General features: G+C 40.8%; 1 protein-coding gene across 1 annotated transcript in view; it reads right to left on the bottom strand.

Moving 5' to 3' along the window:
• Positions 1-23,231, bottom strand: part of UBE2V2 (ubiquitin conjugating enzyme E2 V2) — a 49,951-nt gene that overhangs the window by 3,375 nt on the left and 23,345 nt on the right. Inside the window, exons 2-3 of the mRNA XM_073583779.1 lie at positions 14,241-14,386; positions 11,346-11,471 (exon numbers count right to left, since the gene is read on the bottom strand). Of these exons, the coding sequence (XP_073439880.1) occupies positions 11,346-11,471; positions 14,241-14,386 (272 nt within the window). The remainder of the gene's footprint in view (positions 1-11,345; positions 11,472-14,240; positions 14,387-23,231) is intronic.

Here is a 23,231-nt window from a genome sequence, read left to right as displayed (position 1 = left end):
TTTTATTTGGTAAAAACGCGGAAAAAACGCTTATGTGTGCACATACCCTTATTGTGAACAGTTAAGCAAGTTGAAAATGAAATAATCCCTAAAAGACCTGAAATTAAAGATGACACATTTCCTTTTTATCTTAGGCAAAAAATATATACATAATTTCATCTCTTACATTTTAAAAATGACAAAAGGGAGAATGGGCCAATGCAAAAGTTTGGGCACCCTGCATGGTTAGTACCTAGTAGCACCCCATTTTAAATGTATCACAGCTTGTAAATGCTTTTTGTCGCCAGCCAAGAGTCTTTCAATTCTTCTTTGAGGGATTTTCATCCATTCTTCCATAGAAAATTCTTCCAGTTCTGTGAGATTCCTGGGTTGTCTTGCATTCACTGCTATTTTGAGGTCTAGTTGATTTTCAATGATGTTCAGATCAGGGGACTGTGAGGGCCATTGTAAGACCTTCAGCTTGCACCTTTTGAGGTAGTCTATTATGGATTTTGATGTGTGTTTAGGATCATTATCCATTTGTAGAAGCCATCCTCTTTTCAACTTCAGCTTTTTTACAGATGGTGTTATGCTTGCATTAAGAATTTGTTGAAATTTCATTGAATCCATTCTTGTTTTTACCCGTGAAATGTTGCTCGAGCCATTGGCTGCAACACAACCCCAAAGCATGATTAATCCACCCCCATGCTTAATGGTTGGTGAGATGTTCTTTTCCTGAAATTCTGTGCCCTTTTCCTCCACACATACCTTTGATCATTGTGGCTAAAGCGTTCTATTTTAACCTCATCGGTCCACAGGACTTTTTTCCAAAATTAACCATGCTTGTGTAGATGTTCTTTTGCATATTCCTTACATGGAATTTTATGTTGAGGACACAGGAGAGGATTTTTTCTGATGACTCTTCCATGAAGGCAATATTTATGCATGTGTCTATGAACAGTAGAACAATGTACCACAAATCCAGAGTCTCCTAAGTCTTTCTGAAGGTTTTTTGAAGTCAAGCGGCAATTCTGATTTGCGTCCTTAGCAACCCTACACTTTCACTGAAATTTTGCTTGGTCGTCCAGACCTTATCTTGACCTCCACTGTTCCTTTTATCTGCCATTTTCTAATTATATTTGGAACTGAGGAAAGGGCAACTTGAAAACACTTTTCAATCTTTTTATAGCCTTCTCCTGCTTTGTAGGCCTCCATCATTTTCATTTTCCAGGTGCTAGGCAGCTGCTTTGAAGAAACCGTGGCTGCTGTTATTTGGAACATGGTTAGAGGAGGCTGGGTTTTTATAAAGCTTGAAAATTTGATTCACCTGGCCTTTCCCAACGGAGATGATGAATAAGCCATATCCCTAACAAGCTAATTAATGTCTGAATCCTTGGTCAAAGTTATCTAAGCACACAAAGGGTGCCCAAACTTTTGTGTTGATCCATTTTATTTTTTTTATAATTTTTAAAATAAAAATAATTTTTAAGATGTATATATATTTATTTTGCCTAAAATACATCTTTAACTTTAGGCCTTTTGGAGATCATTTAATCTTCAACTTGCTCAACTGCTCACAATAACAGCAATTTTACCAGGGGTGCCCAAACTTTTACATGCCACTGTATATTGGGCCAGCTTAATGCAATCACACATAATCACTGCACAACATGTCAGTAGCAATAAATGATTGTGAGGTTTCTTGGGTGAATGGGGTGAGGTGTACAACACTGCAGTGTGTGCTTCTGATCATATTTTTTTCATTATATTAGCTATATGCCAAAAAAAAGTGCCAAATTTACCCAAAGGGCCCTATGTATACTGTATGCCAAAAAAAGTATTCTTTTTGAATAATCTGGGCTGATATTTGTTATTTTTATGCTAACAATAGGCCAAGTATAGCGCTACAGTGCAGATATCCCGTACTTACAGTACAGATATACAGTACCTAGGGCAAAACTCCAAATGCATAACTAGGATAGAAGGGGAAAAACCAAGGCGGAAACAGCCTTCAATTCCATATGACTGGAGGGAATAAGCTGGGCTGACTGCGTCGCAAAGAGAAAAATTAGGCCTTTTTTTGGTTTACGTGAAATGGACATCAGCCAATACATATCAAAGGAACCGGTCAGAAACTTCTACACTCCTAAACCATTTATATGACTGTGTAGCCCTTTAAAAGATATTCAAGTTGATCTCTTTGAATGGCAAAGCAATGCTGCAGCAGTGACAAATCAAATTTTGAAAATCGGTACATCGGTGTCTAGAAGTGCACTGGGGGGTGACACTGCACTTACAGCTCCTCAGCCTCGCGCTGTTGTCACTGCCTAGTGCCATTCTCCTTTGGTTGATTGACAGGTCATTGGCAGGGAATACAGCGATAGAAGTGCATCGTTCTGAACCAAGATACTTCCAGACATATAAATACAGAACTTACCGTAACTTGATTTCTCACTGCTGGAGCATTGTTTTGGGGTCATAACAGGATCAACTTGCTTATCTTTTATCTGCTTTTAAACATATGACATACAATTAGGCCAGGTTCACACTGCGTTATGGCAGTCCGTTTAACGGATGCGTTACAAAGCGGCATTAAAGGGAATCTGTCACCCCTTTTTTGAGATATCATATAATGATATCATTCAGTTGTGTGTCACATAAGGATTCTCTTAGTACTTTTGCTTCCCCCTGACCCCACACCTTTCATGCATAAATACCTTTTTTATATCGGTTCAGATGTATGTAAACTGCCGCGGTCCGGTCCGCTGGGCGGGGCTTATTCAACTGCTCCCCCCTCCCTGTCTTGCTCTACACAAGAAGAAATGCGTAGAGCAAGACAGGGGGGAGCAGGTGAATAAGCCCCGCCCATCGGACCGGACCGCGGCAGTTTACATACATCTGAACCGATATAAAAAAGGCATTTATGCATGAAAGGTGCGGGGTCAGGGGGAAGCAAAAGTATTAAAAGAATCCTTATGTGACACACAATTGAATGATATCATTATATGAGATCTAAAAAAAGGGGTGACAGATTCCCTTTAATGCGATGTAACACATCCGTTAATGCACCCATAGACTGCCATAACCTAGCGAATTGCCAACGCATGTCAAAATCGGCATGCGTTAGCGAAGTCCCGTTACGCTGTGACGGACCCTTGGACGCGGTCTACCGCATTCGATGGTCCGTCACGGCTAGCGTAGAATGAGCAGATGCGCTAACGTGATCGGACAAACGCGATCAAAAGAAGAATAGCGTTAGCGCTGTCCGTTTAACGCATCCGTTAAAAGGACTGCCATAACCTGAAGTGAACCTGGCCTATCCTTGTAAGTTCGGCTTTCTGACTTCATATACCTCTACCAGCCACGAGTGAGGCAGAGCTCTGCTTGCTGCTGTTAACTTGTTAAATGCTGCCATCAATCTGTGAAAGCAGCATTTACAGAGCTCAGCCCAAGGAGCGCTCAGTTGTAACTGTCCATCAGCACTTCAGCGATGTGATCGCAGGGCGCCGATAAGTTGTCATGTCACCCGGGTGTCTGCTGAAGACCTCCGTGCCTGTCATGACAGTTGTCTTTTGAAAGCCAGCAGTGGTACAGTGGTAATGCCATATATATGATACAAACAATCAGATGATCGATGGTTTAAGTCTCCTATGGGGACTATAAGGCTGTGTTCACACACCGCGTTTTTTTAGCGGTTTTTACTGCGGTTTTCACTATAAAACCGCTAAAAATAAGCTGCACAGTCATTTCTATGCATTTTGCACTTTTTGTGCACATTGATGCGTTTTTTACAGCGGAAAAACCGCATCGCGGTAAAAAACGCAGCATGCTCATTAATTTTGCGGATTTTCCCCGTTTTAGGCCTCTTCCATGCGGTTTTAAACCGCTGCGGAAAAAAAACGCATCAAAAACGCATCAAAACTGCGCAAAAAACGCAAGCGGAAAAATAGGTGCGATTTCTGGGAAGGGATTCAGGTTTTTGAGCAGAAAATTTCTGCAACGTGTGCACTTAGCCTAAAATAGAGTAAAAGAATTTTTTTTAGATTTCTAAAAACAAAGTTTGAATCACCACCCTGTCACCCAATAAAATAAAGAAATAACAACTAAAATAAAATTAAGTGGTATCACTACATCCGTAAAAGTCTGATCAAAATAAAAAATTAATTAACCCAATCTGTAAAAGCTGTACATAAGGGGGAAAAAAACACCAGAATTTGTTTTTTTGGCCACTGGAACATATGCACAAAATGCAATATTGTATCTATACCAAAATGGTATAAATAAAACAGTGAATCAGGGTGCGAAAAAAAAACATCCCTTACAGCCCCATCAACTGGAAATTTAAAATGTTTCGGGTATCAAAAAACGGTGACACTAGCAAAATTGTATTTATTTTTGTTACAAATTCCAGAATTTTTTTTCACTACTTAAAAAAAAAACAAAAAAAAAACTATGCATGTTTGGTGTTGCCATAATCGTACTGACCTGATGAATTAAGATTTCCAGGTCATTTTTATTGTATAATGAACGCACTAAAGACAAAAAAAAAAATTGTGGAATTATACTTTTTTCACGATTTCACCGCACTTGGAATTTTCTCCTGCTTTCCACTTTCTAACGTTTTATAGAATGGATGGGTTCAATCAAAACTACAAATTGTCCCGCAAAAAAACATGCCCTCATAAGGCTATGTCGATGGAAAAATAAAAAAATTATTGCTCTCGGAAGAGGTGGTAGAAAAAACAAGAGCAAACAGGGAAAATTGTGCCGGGGTCAAAGAGCTTCACAGTCAAATGGTTTGGAGATGTAGAAGTTTCTGGTAGGTTAGTTATAAATTCTCTGTATATTACGATTTTAACATTTGTGTAGTTTCATCCAATGACAGGTTAAGTGACTTTGCAAATACTTCAAGGGATTGTCCATTACTCAGACAGTCCCTTTCTCAATCCCTTTGTGTAAAATAACAACACCTTTACTCACCTCTGGTGCTGGCCCCATTCTAGTGATGTCGGCACTGGTTCTTCTCTAGACTGCGTGACATTGTTATGTTACATAACCCCCACCGCCAATCAGCGCTGGCTTCACTCTCCCTGCATTCGGAGAAATCATATATATCCGGAGGAAATGAGCATTACTGCTATCTTATTTCCTCCAGTTGAATGTGATTAGTCCACATGAGGGGAGAGTGAAGCCAGCACTGATCGGCCACCAGGATCGTGTTACATAATGTCACACAATCCCTGGGATAGCCAGTACTAACAGCACTGAAACGGCGCCGGCGATGAGTATAGGTGTCGTTATTTTACAAGAGGGAAACAGAGATTGAGAAGGGATTGTTCGAGTAACGGACAACCTCTTTAACTCCTTAGTGACAGAGCCAATTTGGTACTTAATGACCAAGCCAATTTTTACAACTCTGACCACTGTCACTTTATGAGGTTATAACTCTAGAACACTTTAATGTATCCCACTGATTCTGAGATTGTTTTTTCGTGACATATTGCACTTCAATTTTCTTCGATACAACTTGCATTTATTTATGAAAGAAATGGAAATTTGGCAAAAAATTTTTAAATTTTGCCATTTTTCAAACTTTACATTTTTGTACCCTTAAATCAAAGAGTGGTGTCACACAAAATAGTTTATAAATAACATTTTCCACATGTCAGCTTTACATCAGCACAATTTTGAAAACAATTTTTTTTTGTTAGGACGTTATAAGGGTTAAAAGTTGACCAGCGATTTCTCAAAATTTATAAAACCATTATTTTGGAGACCATCTCACATTTGAAGTGAGTTTGGGGGGGGGGGGTCAATATAACATAAAAAGAACAAAAGTGACACCATTCTAAAAACTGTACAGCTCAAGGTGCGCAAAACCACATTCAAGAAGTTTATTAACCCTTCAGGTGCTTCACGAGAACTAAAGCAAAGTGAAAGGAAAAAAATCAACATTTTACTTTTTTCACAAAAAATTTACTTTGGAACCAATTTTTTTTTATTTTCACAAGGGTATCAGGAGAAAATGGACCACAAAATATTTCTCCTGAGTACGCTATTACATCGTATGTGGGGGACAGGCACTGTTTGGGCGCTTGGCAGGGCTCAGAAGGGAGGGAGAACCGTTTGACTTTTTGAACGTAAAATTGGCTGGAATCAATGGTGGCACCATGTCGCGTTTGGAGACCCCCTGATGTACCTAAACAGTGGACCACCCAATTCTAACGCCAAATCTAACCCCAACACACCTCTACGGCTGGGTTCAGACTGTGTTAGGGGGCAATGCGCTGACGGATCCGTTACATAGCGGCAGTAACGCTATGTAACGGATCCGTTAACGCATCCATTGCCCGCAATGATACGAACGCATACGTTCGCATGCCAAAATCGGTATGCGTTAGAAAGTATGCATTAATTCATGACGCACCCTCGAACGCTGTTTGCGTGCATACAACGAGTCCGTTCGCTGTGCATACAACTGTATGGGCTAACGCTAGGTAGCGCATGGTACCTGAGCGCTACCTAGCATTAATGCATACCGTTAGCGCTAGGTCACTAAAGATGTCAAAAATGACATCTGCGTTAGCACATCCATTTAACGGATCCGTTAAACAGATGCCCTAACGCAATGTGAACCTAGCCTAACCCTAATACAAACCATAACCCTAACCACAGAACTAACCCTAACACACCCCTAACCCTTATCCCAACCATAACCACAACCCTAACATTAGCCCCAACCCTAACTCTAATGGAAAAATGGAAATAAAAAAAATGATTTTATTATTTTTACCTAACTAAGGAGGTGATAAAGGGGGGTTTGATTTACTATTTTTTTTTTTGATCACTGTGATAGGGTCTATCACAGTGATCAAAATGAACCAATACTAAAAATTTCCTATTGTTGCCAGAGGCTGGCCGTCAGATCTCGGAGGGAGCACTGTGCATGCGCCCACCATTTTCTTCCCAGAAGAAAATGCAACCGGCATGGGGACTCCAGGCGGGGATGCAGAGACACTGGAGGCACTGGGGGAGGAGTGGGGGACCTCATTTCTCTCTCCTCTCTGTATCTGTACCAGTTGTGAGTTTTGCAGGACAAATACAGCAGCTTGCCCTTACAAACTGGACATTTGTTTATTCCTCTTTTCAGGTAAATGTCTGAGTTCAAGCAAGCCTTTCTTTACTGAACAAAAAACTGGAATTAGGACTGGAATTAGCTTTAGTGCGCACTCAGATGGCCATATAACACGGATGATGATCACAGTGCTCTGACTGGCCGTTGGCTCGCCTAACCCGAGTGTGACAGTACGTACTTCTATGTAGCTGTCACACTCATGTCGGGAGAGCTGCCAGCCAGTCCGTTCACTACGATGTGATCGTTGTCTTTGTTTTACAGCCGTCTGACTGTGCGCTTAGATGTAAATTCAAAATCTGTAAAATCTTACAATTTACTAATATTAACGCCTTACTGCCATGTGACGTACTATCCCGTCCATGTGCCCTGGGACTTAATCCCCAGGGACGGGATAGTACGTCACAGCGATCAGCGGTGCCCACGTGGTGAGCGCCGCTGATCGCGGCCGGTTGTCAGCTGATTATCACAGCTGACACCCGGCACAATGTGTCAGGGGCAGTCACGGACCGCCCCCGACACGTTAACCCCTTGCACATCGCAATCAAACACGATCGCGGTGTACCGGGGCTTAATGGGAAGCATCGGCAGGGAGGGGGCTCCCTCCGTGCTTCCCTAAGCCCCCCACAGCAGCGCAATGTGCAGCGCTGCTGCGGGGGGCTCCATCCCTGCAGGTCCCCGAATCCAAGATGGCGACGGGGACCTTCGGGGGCCTGCAGGGAGCTGACTTCCTCTTCCTCATGCCTGCAAAGCGCAGGGAAGGAAGAAGCCTGTGTAGTGCCTGTGACAGATTGCTTATCTGTCACAGTGATCTGTGATGTGACAGATCAGCGATCTGTCACAGGACAGTGGTGTCCCACCTGGGACAATGTAATAAAGTTAAAATAAAAAAAGTGTAAAAATAATATTAAATAAATCGCTAAATAAATTAAAAAAAAAAAAAAAAATATTCCCTAATAAATTCATTTTTTGGAAATAAAAAAAAAAACAAAAAAACAATAAAAGTACACATATTTGGTATCGCCACGTCCGTAACGACCCACCCTATAAAACTGTCCCATTAGTTAACTCCTTTAGTGAACCCCTTAAAAAATAAAAATAGAAAACGAAGCAAAAAAATAATAATTTATTATACCGCCGAACAAAAAGTGCAATAACGCGCGATCAAAAAGACGCATATAAATATCCATGGTACTGCTGAAAATGTCATCTTGTCCCTCAAAAAACGAACCGCCACACAGCATCATCAGCAAACAAATAAAAAAATTATAACTCGCAGAATAAAGCGATGTAAAAAATAATTATTTTTTATATAAAATTGTTTTCATTGCATAAAAGCGCCAAAACATAAAAAAACGACATAAATGAGGTATCACTGTAATCGTACTGACCCGAAGAAGAAAACCGCTTTATCAATTTTACCGCAGGCGGAATGGTGTAAACGCACCCCCCCAAAAGAAATTCATGAAACGCTGGTTTTTGCTCATTCTGCGTCCCAAAAATCGGAATAAAAAGCGATCAAAAATATGGAAAAATTATAGCTCTCAAAATGTGGTGATGCAAAAACTATGTTTACAATAAAAAGCGTCTTTTAGCATATGACAGCTGCCAAAAATAAAAACCGCTATAAATAGTAAATCAAACCCCCCGTTATCACCCCCTTAGTTAGGGAAAAATAATAAAATTAAAAGAAGATGTATTTATTTCCATTTTCCCATTAGGGCGAGGGTTAGGGCTGAGATTAGGGGTGTGTTGGGGTTAGGGTTGGCGTTAGAATTGGGGGGGTTTCCACTGTTTGAGCACATCAGGTGCTCTCCAAATGCAACATGGCATCTGATCTCAATTCCAGCCAATTCTGTGTTGAAAAAGTCAAATGGTGCTCCTTCCCTTCCAAGCTCTGCCATGCGCCCAAACAGTGTTTTACCCCCACATATAAGGTATCAGCATACTCAGGACAAATTGCAAAGCAACTTTTGGAGTCCAATTTCTCCTGTTACCCTTAGAAAAATAAAAAATTGGGGGCAAAAATATCATTTTTGTGGAAAAAAATGATTTTTTTATTTTCATGCCCGGGCGTTATAAACTTCTGTGAAGCCCTTGGGGGTTCAAAGTGCTCACCACACATCTAGATAAGTTCCTTAGGGGGTCTAATTTCCAAAATGGTGTCATTTGTGGGGGGGTTTCCACTGTTTAGGTACATCAGGGGCTCTCCAAAGGCAATATGACACCCGCAGACCATTCCATCAAAGTCTGCATTCCAAAACGTCACTACTTCCCTTCCGAACCCCGACGTGTGTCCATACAGTAGTTTTCTCCCACATATGGGGTATCGCTGTACTCAGGACAAATTGGACAACAACTTTTGGGGTCCATTTTCTCCTGGTACCCTTGGGAAAATAAAAAAATTGGGGACTAAATGATCATGTTTGTTGAAAAAATACGATTATTTTATTTTCACGCCCGGGCGTTATAAACTTCTGTGAAGCACTGGGGGGTTCAAAGTGCTCACCACACATCTAGATAAGTTCCTTAGGGGGTCTAATTTCCAAAATGGTGTCATTTGTTGGGGGTTTTCACTGTTTTGGTACGTCAGGGGCTTTCCAAACGCGACATGGTGTCCTATCTCAATTCCAGCCAAAAACGTCAAATGGTGATGCTTCCCTTCCGAGCTCTGCCATGCGCCCAAATAGTGGTTTACCCCCACATGTGGGGTATCAGCATACTCAGGACAAATTGCACAATAACTTTTAGTGTCCTGTTACCCTTGGAAAAATAAGAATTGAGGGTGAAAAGATCATTTTTGTGGAAAAAATATGATTTTTAAATTGTACCGCTGTACGTTTTAAACTTCTGTGAAGCCCTTGGGGGTTCAAAGTTCTCACCACACATCTAGATAAGTTCCTTGGGGGGTCTAGTTTCCAAAATGGGGTCACTTGTGGGGGGTTTCCACTGTTTAGGTACATCAGGGGCTCTCCAAACGTGACATGGCGTCCGATCTGAATTTCAGCCAATTTTGCATTGTAAAAGTCAAACGGCGCTCCTTCCCTTCTGAGCTCTGCCATGCGCCGAAACAGTGGTTCCCCCTACATATCAGGTATCAGCATACTCAGGACAAACTGCACAATAACTTTTGCAGTCCAATTTCTCTTGTTACCCTTGGTAAAATAAAAAAAATTGAACCTGAAGTTTTTTGGGGAAAAAAAGTTAAATGTTTTTTTTTTTAAATATTCAAAAAATTCCTGTGACGCACCTGAAGGGTTAATAAACTTCTTGAATGTGGTTTTAAGCACCTTAAGGGGTGCAGTTTTTAGAATGGTGTCACTTTTGGGCATTTTCTATCATATAGACCCCTCAAAGTGGCTTCAAATGTGATGTGGTCCGTAAAAATAAAATGGCGTTGCAAAAATGAGAAATCGCTGGTCAACTTTTAACCCTTATAACTTCCTAACGAAAAAAAATTTTGGTTCCAAAATTGTGCTGATGTAAAGTAAACATGTGGGAAATGTTACTTATTAAGTTTTTTGTGTGCCGTATCTCTGTAATTTAAGGGCATAAAAATTCAAAGTTGGAAAATTGCAAAATTTTAAAAGTTTTCGCCAAATTTCTGTTTTTTTCACAAATAAACGCAAGTTATTTGAATGAAATTTTACCACTAACATGAAGTACAATATGTCACGAGAAAAAAAAGTCAGAATCACCGGGATCCATGGAAGCGTTTCAGAGTTATTACCTCATAAAGGGACAGTGGTCAGAATTGTAAAAATTGGCCCGTCATGACCGTGCAAACCACCCTTGGGGGTTAAGGGGTTAATTGTACGGTAGATTCCAGCTTTAAAACGTAAAGGGGTCTTCCATCTAAATCACCGATGGTGTATGTTCACAACCTACACGTATGACAGGTACGGAACTCACCTCTAAGGCCTGCACCTTTTTCGAGCACAGAGCCGTCTCATGCTGCTTTGTATGGAGCGCCAGTCGTGCATGCACAGCTCTATGGTAGTCCTAAGAATAGTCACCAAGCAGGCTAGAGTATTTATCTCATCCCCATACAAGTGAATGGAGAGAGCGATGTGCTTCCATGTACAGGTGCATGAGGCAGAACCCTATTCTAGAGAAGGGTGCGGCTGCCAGAAGTGCCACCTGCATATTTCAGATAAATATTGAATATCCTGTGGATGTGACATAAATGTAAAAGATCCGTCCCTCTCCCTAAACTCGGAGTGTGCGTACTTACCATACCATTGCAGCTATTTATACCATTCATGTTTATTTTTGTTTCAAATCTAACTGTCGGAGGGGCTTCGGGATATTTGGGTCCACATTCTATTTTCAAGCTGTATATTCTATTTTCATAATTTGTCTAGAAAATAAAACAAAAATGAATAAACTGATCAACACAGTATGACAATAACATCGGCATAATAACCTTGGGGAACAATAACCTGATGTGAATAAGACCCTGCTGTGTATCAGGAGCGAGCAGTCGTCCGGTAGAAGCGGCTGCGCTCTGTGGGACCAGAGACCTGTCGGTAGGAAACATTCAGTTATCAGGCACCCACCCCGGCAGAATGGCGATAGGGGGCGCGCAGGACAGATAGCGGGTTGAGCCCTCATGTGGGCAGTCTGCAGCTAATATAAGGCTTACAACGTCTTAATACACTTTGCTATAAAGACAAACAGTTCCCTTATTCCAGCTCGACACCAAAGTGCAGATCCATAGAGCAGTGCATATCCTAATATATAACTTTTATTAATAAGATTACAGAAGTCTCAGCACTAAATGACTGTTCAAACCAAGCAGAGACAAGCAGTCTGCCTTTGGCATTGTTCAACCAGTACAGAGCGCCTTGTCACCTACTTTATTTGCAGATTTTTATCTACCACCGGCTTACTTGATTGATTGACAGCTCTGAAGGAGATAGGTGGAAAATATGTAGGCAGAAAAGTGCACTGTACTTTTTGGCCAAGTCAAGGTTGTTCCGAGTTCATGTGCTTGGTTTGGACAGTCCTGACAGAATCTCTTTAAAATAGGTTAAGGGGTTCCACAGTGAAGTTAAGTTATTACCTATCCACTGAATAGGTGATTACTGTTGATTGATGTGGTCCACCTGCTGGGACCCGCACTGATTGACAGAATGGGGAAATGTTAGCCCCCTAAGAATGGAGTGGCAGTGAGCATACTCGACTGCCGTTCCATTAATTACCTATGGGGCTGCCAAGAACTGCGCTCAACTTTGTATCCACAGACTCAGACAATGAATGGTACAGAAGTCGGACAAGTGCACTGCTACTCCATTCTAATGAGGATAGAAGTTTCCACTTCTGCCAATTAGTCCAGATCCCATTGGTCAGACCCCACCGATCAATAAGTTGTGTCCTATACTATGCTTCCCGGAAGAACACCTCTGCATCCACATTACCCCTTTCACAACCTATGGCGCACTTGTACATCAAAAGCCATGTCCTTGCCTATGATGCAGGTTTGCACGCTGAGCCCGCATCTTTCCCTGCACATGATAGCTGATTTAATCAGTCATCATGTGCCTTTAGCAGCAGAGGGTGCCTTTAGCAGGCTGTTAACCAGATATATATCACTGTCAGTCTCTGACAGCGGTATTTAACACACATCAGTAGTGGGGGGGGAGACTTTACCCACACCCATCAGCGCGCCTGTGACGTTAGAGGGGGGGGGGGTGATGGGCTGCCATGATAGCCGGGGGGGGGGGGGTGTCTGCTGATGACCCCCATGCTTGTCATTACAATCCTCCTGTAAAAGCCAGATCTATAGCCGGCGTTCATAGATCGCGACGTTAGCTATAAATAGCAGTGTTAATGCACAAGCGATCGGACGATCGTAGCTTCAAGTCCCCCTTCAAGGGGACTAATAAATACATTAAAAAGTGGGGAACAAAGTTTTTGAAAATATTTAAAAAAGTCAAACGTTCAAATCAAACTCTTTTATCCATTAAAAATAAAGCAATTAAAAAAAATACATATTTCGTATCACTGTGTTCGTAAAAGTCCAATCAAAATATAAATTAATCCGATTGGTAAACGGCATAATGATAAAAAAAAAATCAAAAAGCCAGTATTATGATTTTGTTTAAATGTAATAAAAGGCAATCAAAACATTGTATCTACCTCAAAATGGTATCAGTCAAAAAGTCTGCTCAGAGCGCAAAAACTAAGCCCTCCCACAGCCCCATATCCCGAAATGAGAAAACATTACAGCAGGTCTCATAATATGGTGACAAAACGCGAAGTATTTTTTTTCTTACAAAATTTTTGCTTTTTTTTCACCACTTAAATAAAAAAATAAATAGGCATGTTTGTTATCTGTTTACTCGTTCTGACCTGGAGACTATTGCCGGTGAGTTTTACCACATAGAGAACATGGTAAATAAAAATCCCCAAAAAACAATTCCGGAAATTCCAAATTTTTTGCAATTTCAACATGCGTGGAATTTATTTCCTGCTTTCTAGTGCATCACATAATAAAATTAATGGTGTCATTCAAAAGTACAACTTGTCAGGAAAACAAAAAAACAGTCAATCTGCACTTTATCAGCATTCTGAAGCTGTCCAGCTGCCGCGGTGAAAGTCAGCTACTGGGAGGAAAGGTACTTTATTCCTCCCAGCAGCTTCTGGCTTTGAGTCAAAAAGAAGCGGCCAGTGTGGCTTCAATTGTCGCTTAGTATACAGTGAGTGGCAGCTGTAACCACAATCCAGCACTAACTGACAGCCAAATCAGCAGTGCACCAGGGCAGATCCGGCTGTCAAGGCAGCGCACATCTGGCTGTCAAGGCAGCGCTGGGGAATGGTTACAGCTGCCGCTCACCGTGTACTGAGCAATGACTGAAGCCGCACAGATACAACTTCATGACTAAAAGCAAGAGGTGGCTGGGAGGAATAAAGTTCATTTCCTCCCAGTAGCCGGGCTTTTAGTACAGTGGCCAGGCAGCTTTAGAATGCTATTAACCTGCTGATTAACCCTATATCTCCAAGTTAACAGAATTTGGGGATGACAGGTTCCCTTTACGCTAGTAGGTCATTAGGTTTCCAAGATTGCGACTCCTTCACACATTTTGTGATGCCTGTATACTGCTACAGAAACCAGCAAGCAACTCACCCGCGGAGGCCCAATTATCATTCCAGTCCATCTAGCAAGAGTCATATCATCATCACTTTCAAGGCCCCAACTAACTGTACCATCGCCAACTCCTTTTTGCCCTTCTTCAAGTTCTTCCAGTAGTTGGAAATTACGAGGAACGGTCACTGTAATACAAAAGAGAAAAAGGCGGTCAGACAATATAAGCACTCTCGATATGCAGTGCTTCATTTTGTTGCCAAAATGCATGAAAAACTCAGGATGTACCTGGATAACTCCAGTTTCCCTGCCGACACCCACTATTCATTGTTCCCCAACAGTGGTCCTCAACCTTTGTTAGATCTTGTGCCCCCTCAATCTTAGGCAGTACACAGACATCCAGGGATTATCCTTTTACACCCATCCTATATTCTTACATCAAGCACTCCCGCCATGCTGCCGCACCCAGCATCAACCACCCCTCCAACTGGCAGAATCATCCAATCTCCAGATTACCATATTTATTCCCCACCGCCAGTATATGCACATCCAGATCTGCAGAAGTGCAGCTACTCACAAGTCACATCTGTAGCCCCCGCCTGCCCTTCAAATAAATAAATTAAAAAAACAGCGTAGGTTCCCCTGTATTTTTGATAACCAGCCAGGCAAAACATCAGCCGCCGCCGCCTGCTCTCACTGTCATTAGCGGCAGCAGTTGTACGCTGATGGGAGTAGTAGTCCCATCAGCCGCTGCCTGCTCTTGCAGGCAGAGCAGGAGAGAATGAGGAGAGCCATCTTCAGCACTTACTGTAGTGCTGCTTCCCAGGCGCCGTTACATGAAGTACTGATGAGGCACACGGGCAGCACACTGTTGCCACACATGTGCCGCAAGTATTACACACATATATCCGGTACCGGAAAAATCAGGACATGTGAATCCGGCCTAATAGAAGATTATGGACCCACTCTATAAAAAGTCTAATAAGAAAATCAGAGCAGTAACTTTCCCTTCATTCCTGAAACAAATGTAATCTGGAATCTGATTCTTTGCCCTCCTGACACAATGTATGAGAACTAGAGATGAGCAAATCCATTCACACAACAGCCAAAAGGAGGATGACATAGCCTGGTGCTGCCACACATACAGTGGTGTAAAAAAGTGTCTACCCCATCTCATTTTCCTATTCTTTTGCATGTTTGTCACACAAATGCTTCAGATCACGAAACAAAATTTAAATATTAGACAAAGATAACACAAGTAAAAACAAAATGCAGTTTCTAAATGAAGGTCTTTATTATTAAGGGAAAAAGAAATCCAAACCTACAGGGCCCCGTGTGAAAAGAAGTGATTGCTCCCTAAACCTAAAAACTGGTTGGGTCATCATTAGCAGCAACAACTGGCAATGAGTTATTACAACACTCTGGAGGAATTTTGATTCACTCATCTCTCATCTTTGCAGAATTGCTATAATTCAGCCTCATTGGAGAGTTTCTGAGCATGAACCACCTTTTTAAGGTCATCTCACAGCATCTCAATCGGATTAAGGTCAGGACTTTGACTAGGCCACTCCAAAGTCTTAATTTTGTGTTTCTTAAGTCATTCAGAGGTGGGACTGCTGATGTGTTTTAGATCATTGTCCTGCTGCATAACCCAAGTGCGCTTCAGCTTGAGGTCACAAACAGAGAGACAGAATCTCCTTCGGGATTTTTTGGTAGACAGCAGAATTCATGGTTCCCATTTACCACAAGTCATCCAGGTCTTAAAGCAGCAAAACAGCCCCAGATCATCACACTACCACCACCAGCGTTTACTGTTGGTCTGATGGATGTTCATTTTCTGAAATACTTTGTTACTTCTACTCCAGATGTAATGGGACATACACCTTCCAAAAAGTTCAACTTTTGCTCGTCAGTGCACAGCATTCTCCCAAAAGTCTTAGGGATCATCAAGATGTTTTCTGGCCTGGTTGTGGCTAGCTTCCCAAGATGTGATAAACCACAGTTAATTTAAGTTTTAAATAAATTTAAAAAAAACGCAGCAAAATGGTGCCAGCGCATGCACAGTAGCATGTCTCGGCAAGTGATAGATGCTACTGCATAGGTGCCACGGCACCATTTTGCTGAAGTTACATTTTATTTGTAAAGAACACAATCTTTAGTGCGCAAGCGCAGTATTTAAGTCAGAAGGCAGGTCACTGAGGAATCTGTGACCTATCTTAAGCCACACAGATGAATGTGTAAGCGGAGCACCACGTAAAGCCCCCCACAGGCTGCCCCGGAGCACCAGAATCTCATTAACTGAAAACTGCAAATAAAGATTAAACAACAACCACAAGACGGATTTCTTCTTCCAGGTATCATTTTAATCAGTATAACGGCGCCAATCTGACACTGTCTTTAGGCTACTGTGCACAATCTTGCTGACAGGTTCCCTTTAAGTGTGGTAAACATGCAAATGAAAAGGAAATCAGGAAGGGGCAAACAGATATTCACACAGCTGTGTGTGCTGCCATATGGTCGAGAGAGAGACACCGAGAGAGACGGAGAATAGGTGTCTATATATAAAGAGACATAGCATAGGGTATATAGATGTATATGGCTGTTTGTACAAATAGATATATATACCGAGCTGTGGGCGTAAATAGATAACTAGATAGATCGTACATAACTCTGTATATAGATCTGTGTACAATGGTGTATATTTTGCTGGGTACATACACACGTGGTCAAAATTGTTTGTACCCCTCGTTTAATTACAGAAAAATACACAATGGTGACAAATAACTTGAATCTGACAAAAGTAATAAATAAAAAAAAATCTATGAAAATGAACAAATGAAAGTCAGACATTGCTTTTCAACCATGCTTCCACAGAATTAAAAAAAAAATAAAACTCATGAAATAGGCCTGGACAGAAATGATGGAACCCCTGAAAATAAAGTGTTAAAAGGGACATGTTAAATCAAGGTGTATCCACTAATTAGCATCACAGGTGTCTGCAATCTTGGAATTAATGAGTGGGCCTGTATAGAGGGCTACAGATACACACAATGTCACCAAACAGCACAGTGAGTATTACACTCAACATGGGCCAGAAGAAGCGAAGGAAAGAGTTGTCTCAGGAGATTAGAAAAAAAATTACAGACAAACATGTCAAAGGTAAAAGTTCTAAGACCATCTCCAAGCAGCTTGATGTTCCTATGACTACAGTTGCAAATATTATTCAGAAATTTAAGCTCCATGGGACTGTAACCAACCTCCCTGGACGTGGCCGCAGGAGGAAAATTCATGACAAATCAAAGAGACGGATAATACGAATGGTAACAAAAGAGCCCAGAAAAACTTCTCAACAGATTAAAGATGAACTTCAAGCTCAAGGAACATCAGTGTCAGATCGCACGATCCGTCTTATGAACCAAAGTGGACTTCATGGGAGACGACCAAGGAGGACACCATTGTTGAAAAAAAATCATGAAGCCAGACTGGAATTTGCCAAACTACATGTTGACAAGCCACAAAGCTTCTGGGAGAATGTCCTATGGACAGATGAGACAAAAATGGAACTTTTTGGCAAAGCACATCAGCTCTATGTTCACAGACGGAAAAATAAAGCATATAAAGAAAAAACACTGTCCCTACTGTGAAACATGGAGGATGCTCTGTTATGTTCTGGGGCTGCTTTGCTGCAGCTGGCACAGGGTGTCTAGAATCTGTGCAGAGTACAATTAAATCTCAAGTCTATTAAGGGATTCTAGAGAGGAATGTGTTGCCCAGTGTCAGAAAGCTTGGTCTCAGTCGCAGGTCATGGGTCAGGATAATGACCCAAAACACACAGCTAAAAACACCCAACAATGGCAAAGAGGAAAACATTGGACTATTCTATTCTATGAGCCCTGATCTAAATTCTATTGAGCATCTTTGGAAAGAGCTGAAACATGCCATCTGGAAAAGGCATCCTTCAACACGAGACAACTGGAGCAGTTTGCTCTTGAGGAGTGCGCCAAAATACCTGTCGAGAGATGCAGAAGTCTCATTTACAGTTACAGGAATCTTTTGACTGCAGTGATTGCCTCAAAAGGTTGTGACAACAAAATATTAAGTTAAGGGTACCATCATTTCTATCCAGGCCTATTTCATGAGTTTTATTTTTTTTTTTTAATTCCGTGGAAGCATGGTTGAAAAGCAATGTCTGACTTTAATTTGTTCATTTTCATAGATTTTTTATTCATCATTACTTTTGTCAGATTCAAGTCATTTCTGTGACCATTGTGGGTTTTTCTGGCATTAAACGAGGGGTACCAACAATTTTGACCGTGTGTAGATGTATACATAGCGGTGCAGAGATAGTTGTCTATGGCTGTTTGTCTACATAGATATGTGTAGATATGTGTACAGACGTGTGTGTGTGTGTTTTCTCAAACGTTTACATACCCCGGCAGAATTTTTGCTTTTTTGGCTTTTTCAGACAATATGAATGATAACATCAAAACTTATTCTCCACTCATGGTTATTGGTTGGGTGAAGCCATTTATTGTCAAACTACTGTGCTTTCTATTTTTAAATCATAATGACAACCCAAAACATCCAAATGACCCAGATCAAAAGTTTACATACCCCATTTCTTAATACCGTGTATTGCCCCCTCTAACATCAATGACAGCGTGAAGTTTTTTTTGTGGTAGTTGTGGATGAGGTTCATTATTTTCTCAGATGGTAAAGCTGCCCACTCTTCCTGGCAAAAGGACTCCAGTTCCTGTAAATTCCTGGGCTGTCTAGAACGAACTGTGAGCTTGAGATCTCCCCAGAGTGACTCAATGATATTGAGGTCAGGAGACTGAGATGGCCACTCCAGAACCTTCACTTTGTTCTGCTGTAGCCAATGACAGGTCAACTTGGCCTTGTGTTTTGGATCGCTGTCTTGTTGGAACGTCCAAGTACATCTCATGCGCAGCTTCCGGGCTGATGATTGCAAATTTGCTTCCAGTATTTGCTGATAACATCTTTCCTTCAACTTTGACCAAGTTTCCTGTGCTTTTGTAACTCACACATCCCCAAAACATCAGCGATCCACCTCCATGCTTTACAGCAGGAATGGTGTTCCTTTCATCATAGGCCTTGTTGACCTCTCTCCAAATGTAACGTTTATGGTTGAGGCCAAAAAGTTCAATTCTGGTCTCATCACTCCAAACTAGCTTTTCCAGAAGTTTTGAGGCTTGTCTGTGCTGTTTTGCGTATTGTAGGCGAGATACTTTGTGGCATTTGCGCAGTAATGGCTTTCTTCTCAACTATGCAGCACATTTTTCTTCAAGTGCCTCCTTATTGTGCATCTTGAAACAGCCACACCGCTAGTTTTCAGAGAGTCTAGTATTTCAGCTGATGTTATTTGTGGGTTTTTCTTTGCATCCCGAACAATTTTCCTGGCAGTTGTGGGCAAAATTTTTGTTGGTAGTTTTGTTTTTAAAGAGCCCCTGATTTATTAATCACAGTTTGAACGCTGCTGAATGTCATTATTACTTCCTTGGATATCTTTTTGTATCACTTTCCTGTTTTATACAGTTCAGCTACCTTTTTCCATAGATCTGATGACAATTCTTTTGCCTTCCCCATGACTCACAATCCAGAAACGTCAGTGGCTGGATGAAAGTTGCAAGAATCTGTCTGGATCCCAGAAACTCACTCAGTTTTAAGCACACACACTGATTACAAGCAAACAGATCACAGGTGAGGATGTTACCTTTAGTAGCTATTCAAACCCATTTGTGTCAACTTCTGTGCATGTTATGAGGCCAAAACACCAGGGTATGTAAACTTTTGATCAGGATCATTTGGATGTTTTGGGTTGTCAACATGATTTAAAAAGAGAAAACACAGTAGTTTGACAATAAATGGCTCCACCCAACCACTAACCATGAGTGGAGAAAAAGTTTTGGTGTTATCATTCATATTCTCTGAAAAAAGGCCAAGAAAGCAAAAATTCTGCTGGGGTATGTAAACTTTTGAGCACAACTATATATAGCAATGTATACAGATCTGTATGTATGTGTGTGTATATATATATATATATATATATATATATATATATATATATATATTCAGATCTGTGTGTATACAGATATATATATACTGCTGTATACAGATCTGTGTATATACAGTGGGTACGGAAAGTAATCAGACCCCTTTAAATTTTTCACTCTTTGTTTCATTGCACCCACTTTGTTAATTCCAAAAAGTTCATATTTTTTCATTAATGTACACTCTGCACCCCATCTTGACTGAAAATAACAGAAATGTAGAAATTTTTGCAAATTTATTAAAAACGAAAAACTGAAATATCACATGGTCAATATCACATGGTCATAAGTATTCAGACCAATGTATACAGATGTAAAGATGTCTATATATAGCGGTGTATACAGATCTGTGTGTATAGATGTATATAGCAGTGTATATAGATCTGTGTATTTATAGATGTATATAGCAGTGTATACAAGCCTTTGTATATAGATGCATATATAGCGGTGCATACAGATCTGTGTATATAGATGTATATAGCTGTGCATACAGATCTGTGTATATAGCGGTGTATACAGATCTGTGTATATACTGTAGATGCATGTAGCGGTGTATACATGCCTGTGTATATAGATGTATATAACTGTGTATACAGATGTATATGTAGCGCTGTATACAGATCTGTGTATATACACCGATGTATATAGCAGTGTATACAGATGTAAACTGTGTTCCAAATTATTATGCAAAAAGAGTTTCGGAGTGATAAGGTTAGAATGTTTTTGTCATTTAAACTCATTGATGGTGATGTGTGTCAGGGCTCTTTATATCACTGAAAGCAATTGCAGATACCTGTGCAAATTAGTTTGGCAGGTGTGTCCAAATAAAGGCAAGACTACTTAAGAAGGCTGTTCCACATTATTAAGCAGCCTACATTTTTTGCCAAAATGGGAAAGAAAAAGGATGTGTCGGCTGCTGAGAAGCAGCAAATTGTGGAGTATTTAGGTCAAGGCATGACTACAATCAACATTGCCAAGACACTTCATCGTGATCATCGCACAATCAAGAAGTATGTAGCCGATTCCCAGCACACACGTGTGCGTGCTGAGAAGGAAAAATTGAGGACTCTTTCCAACAGGCAATTGCGTCAGGTTAAAAGAGCAGCTGCAAAAATGCCTTGTCATAGCAGCAGACAAGTTTTTGAAGCTGCTGGTGCCTCCAATGTCCCCCGAACAACAAGATGCAGGATCCTTCAGAGGTTTGCAGCTGTGCGTAAGCCATCCTGTCGACCACCTCTATCCACTGCACACAAGCAGAAATGGCTCCAGTGGGCCAAACGATACATGAAGACTGACTTCCAAACTGTTTTGTTCGCCGATGAGTGCCGTGCAACGCTCGATGGTCCAGATGGATGGAGTGGAGGATGGCTGCTTGATGGACACCCCATGAAAACATGGCTAAGGCGCCAACAAGGAGGAGGTGGAGTAATGTTTTGGGCTGGAATCATGGGGAGAGAGATTGTCTGCCCCTTTAGGATCCCTGAAGGGGTAAAGATGAACTTCATAATCTATGTGGAGTTTCTAAAACAGCACTTCCTGCCATGGTTCAAGAGGAAGAACCGTGCTTTCCGCAGCAAGATCATTTTCATGCATGATAATGCACCGTCTCATGCTGCAAATAACACATCTGCATCTCTGGCTGCTATGGGCATAAAAGAGGACAAACTTATGGTGTGGCCACCATCTTCCCCTGACCTCAACCCCATTGAGAACCTCTGGAGCATCATCAAAAGGAGTGTCTATGATGGCAGGAGGCAGTTCACATCTAAGCAACAGCTCTGGGAGGGTATTCTGTCCACATGCAAAACAATTGAAGCACAAACCATCCAAAAACTGACAAATTCAATGGACGAGAGAGTTCAGAAGCTTCTTTCCAACAAGGGGTCCTATGTGCAAATGTAACATCACCTAGAATAAAGTTTTGACTTGAAAACTGTTTGATTTGATTTTGTAATAAGCTGATAATGCTTATTTCACAATTGACCATTTTTTTGTTCAAAATAAAAATAAAAAGGTTGAAAACTCTGCTGTGCATAATAATTTGGAACATGCATTTTGAGTGTTTCTTATTCTTAAAAATATACTGTTTTCATAGGCAGTTTGTTCAAAAACATTGCAATTATACTAGACTAGTAGATGACTGGAAAATAACAATGACTGCAATTCATATAGGTAATTTAGAGAAAATAGGAGGAAATATTTTTTGCATAATAATTTGGAACACAGTGTATATAGTGGTGTATACAAATCTGGGTATATAGATGTATATAGCTGTGTATACAGATCTGTGTATATAGATGTATATGTAGCGCTGTATACAGATCTGTGTATAGAGATGTATATAGCAGTGTATACATGCCTGTGTATATAGATGTGTGTATATAGCGGTGCATACAGATCTGTGTATATAGATGTATATAGCGGTGCATACAGATCTGTGTATATAGATGTATATAGCAGTGTATACATGCCTGTGTATATAGATGTGTGTATATAGCGGTGCATACAGATCTGTGTATATAGATGTATATAGCAGTGTATACAGATCTGTGTATATAGATGTATATGTAGCGCTGTATACAGATCTGTGTATATACACCGATGTAAATAGCAGTGTATACAGATCTGTATATATAGATGTATATAGTGGTATATACAGATCTGTGTATATAGATGTATATAGCAGTGTATACATAATAATAATAATAATTTTTATTTATATAGCGCCAACATATTCCGCAGCACTTTACAATTAAGCGGGGAATATATACAGATGTGTGTATATAGCGGTGCATACAGATCTGTGTATATAGATGTATATAGCTGTGTATACAGATCTGTGAATATAGATGTATATAGCTGTGTATACAGATGTATATAGCTGTGTATACAGATGTGTGTATATACACCGATGTATATAGCTGTGTATACAGATCTGTGCATATACACCGATGTATATAGC

The sequence above is a fragment of the Dendrobates tinctorius genome, unplaced genomic scaffold (genome assembly GCF_039654945.1).
Source record: "Dendrobates tinctorius isolate UK_male_01 unplaced genomic scaffold, ASM3965494v1 ptg000081l, whole genome shotgun sequence".
In the NCBI taxonomy this organism is placed as follows: domain Eukaryota; kingdom Metazoa; phylum Chordata; class Amphibia; order Anura; family Dendrobatidae; genus Dendrobates; species Dendrobates tinctorius.
Note: the sequence above shows the minus strand (reverse complement) of the source record. Positions and strands in the feature narration are given on the sequence as shown.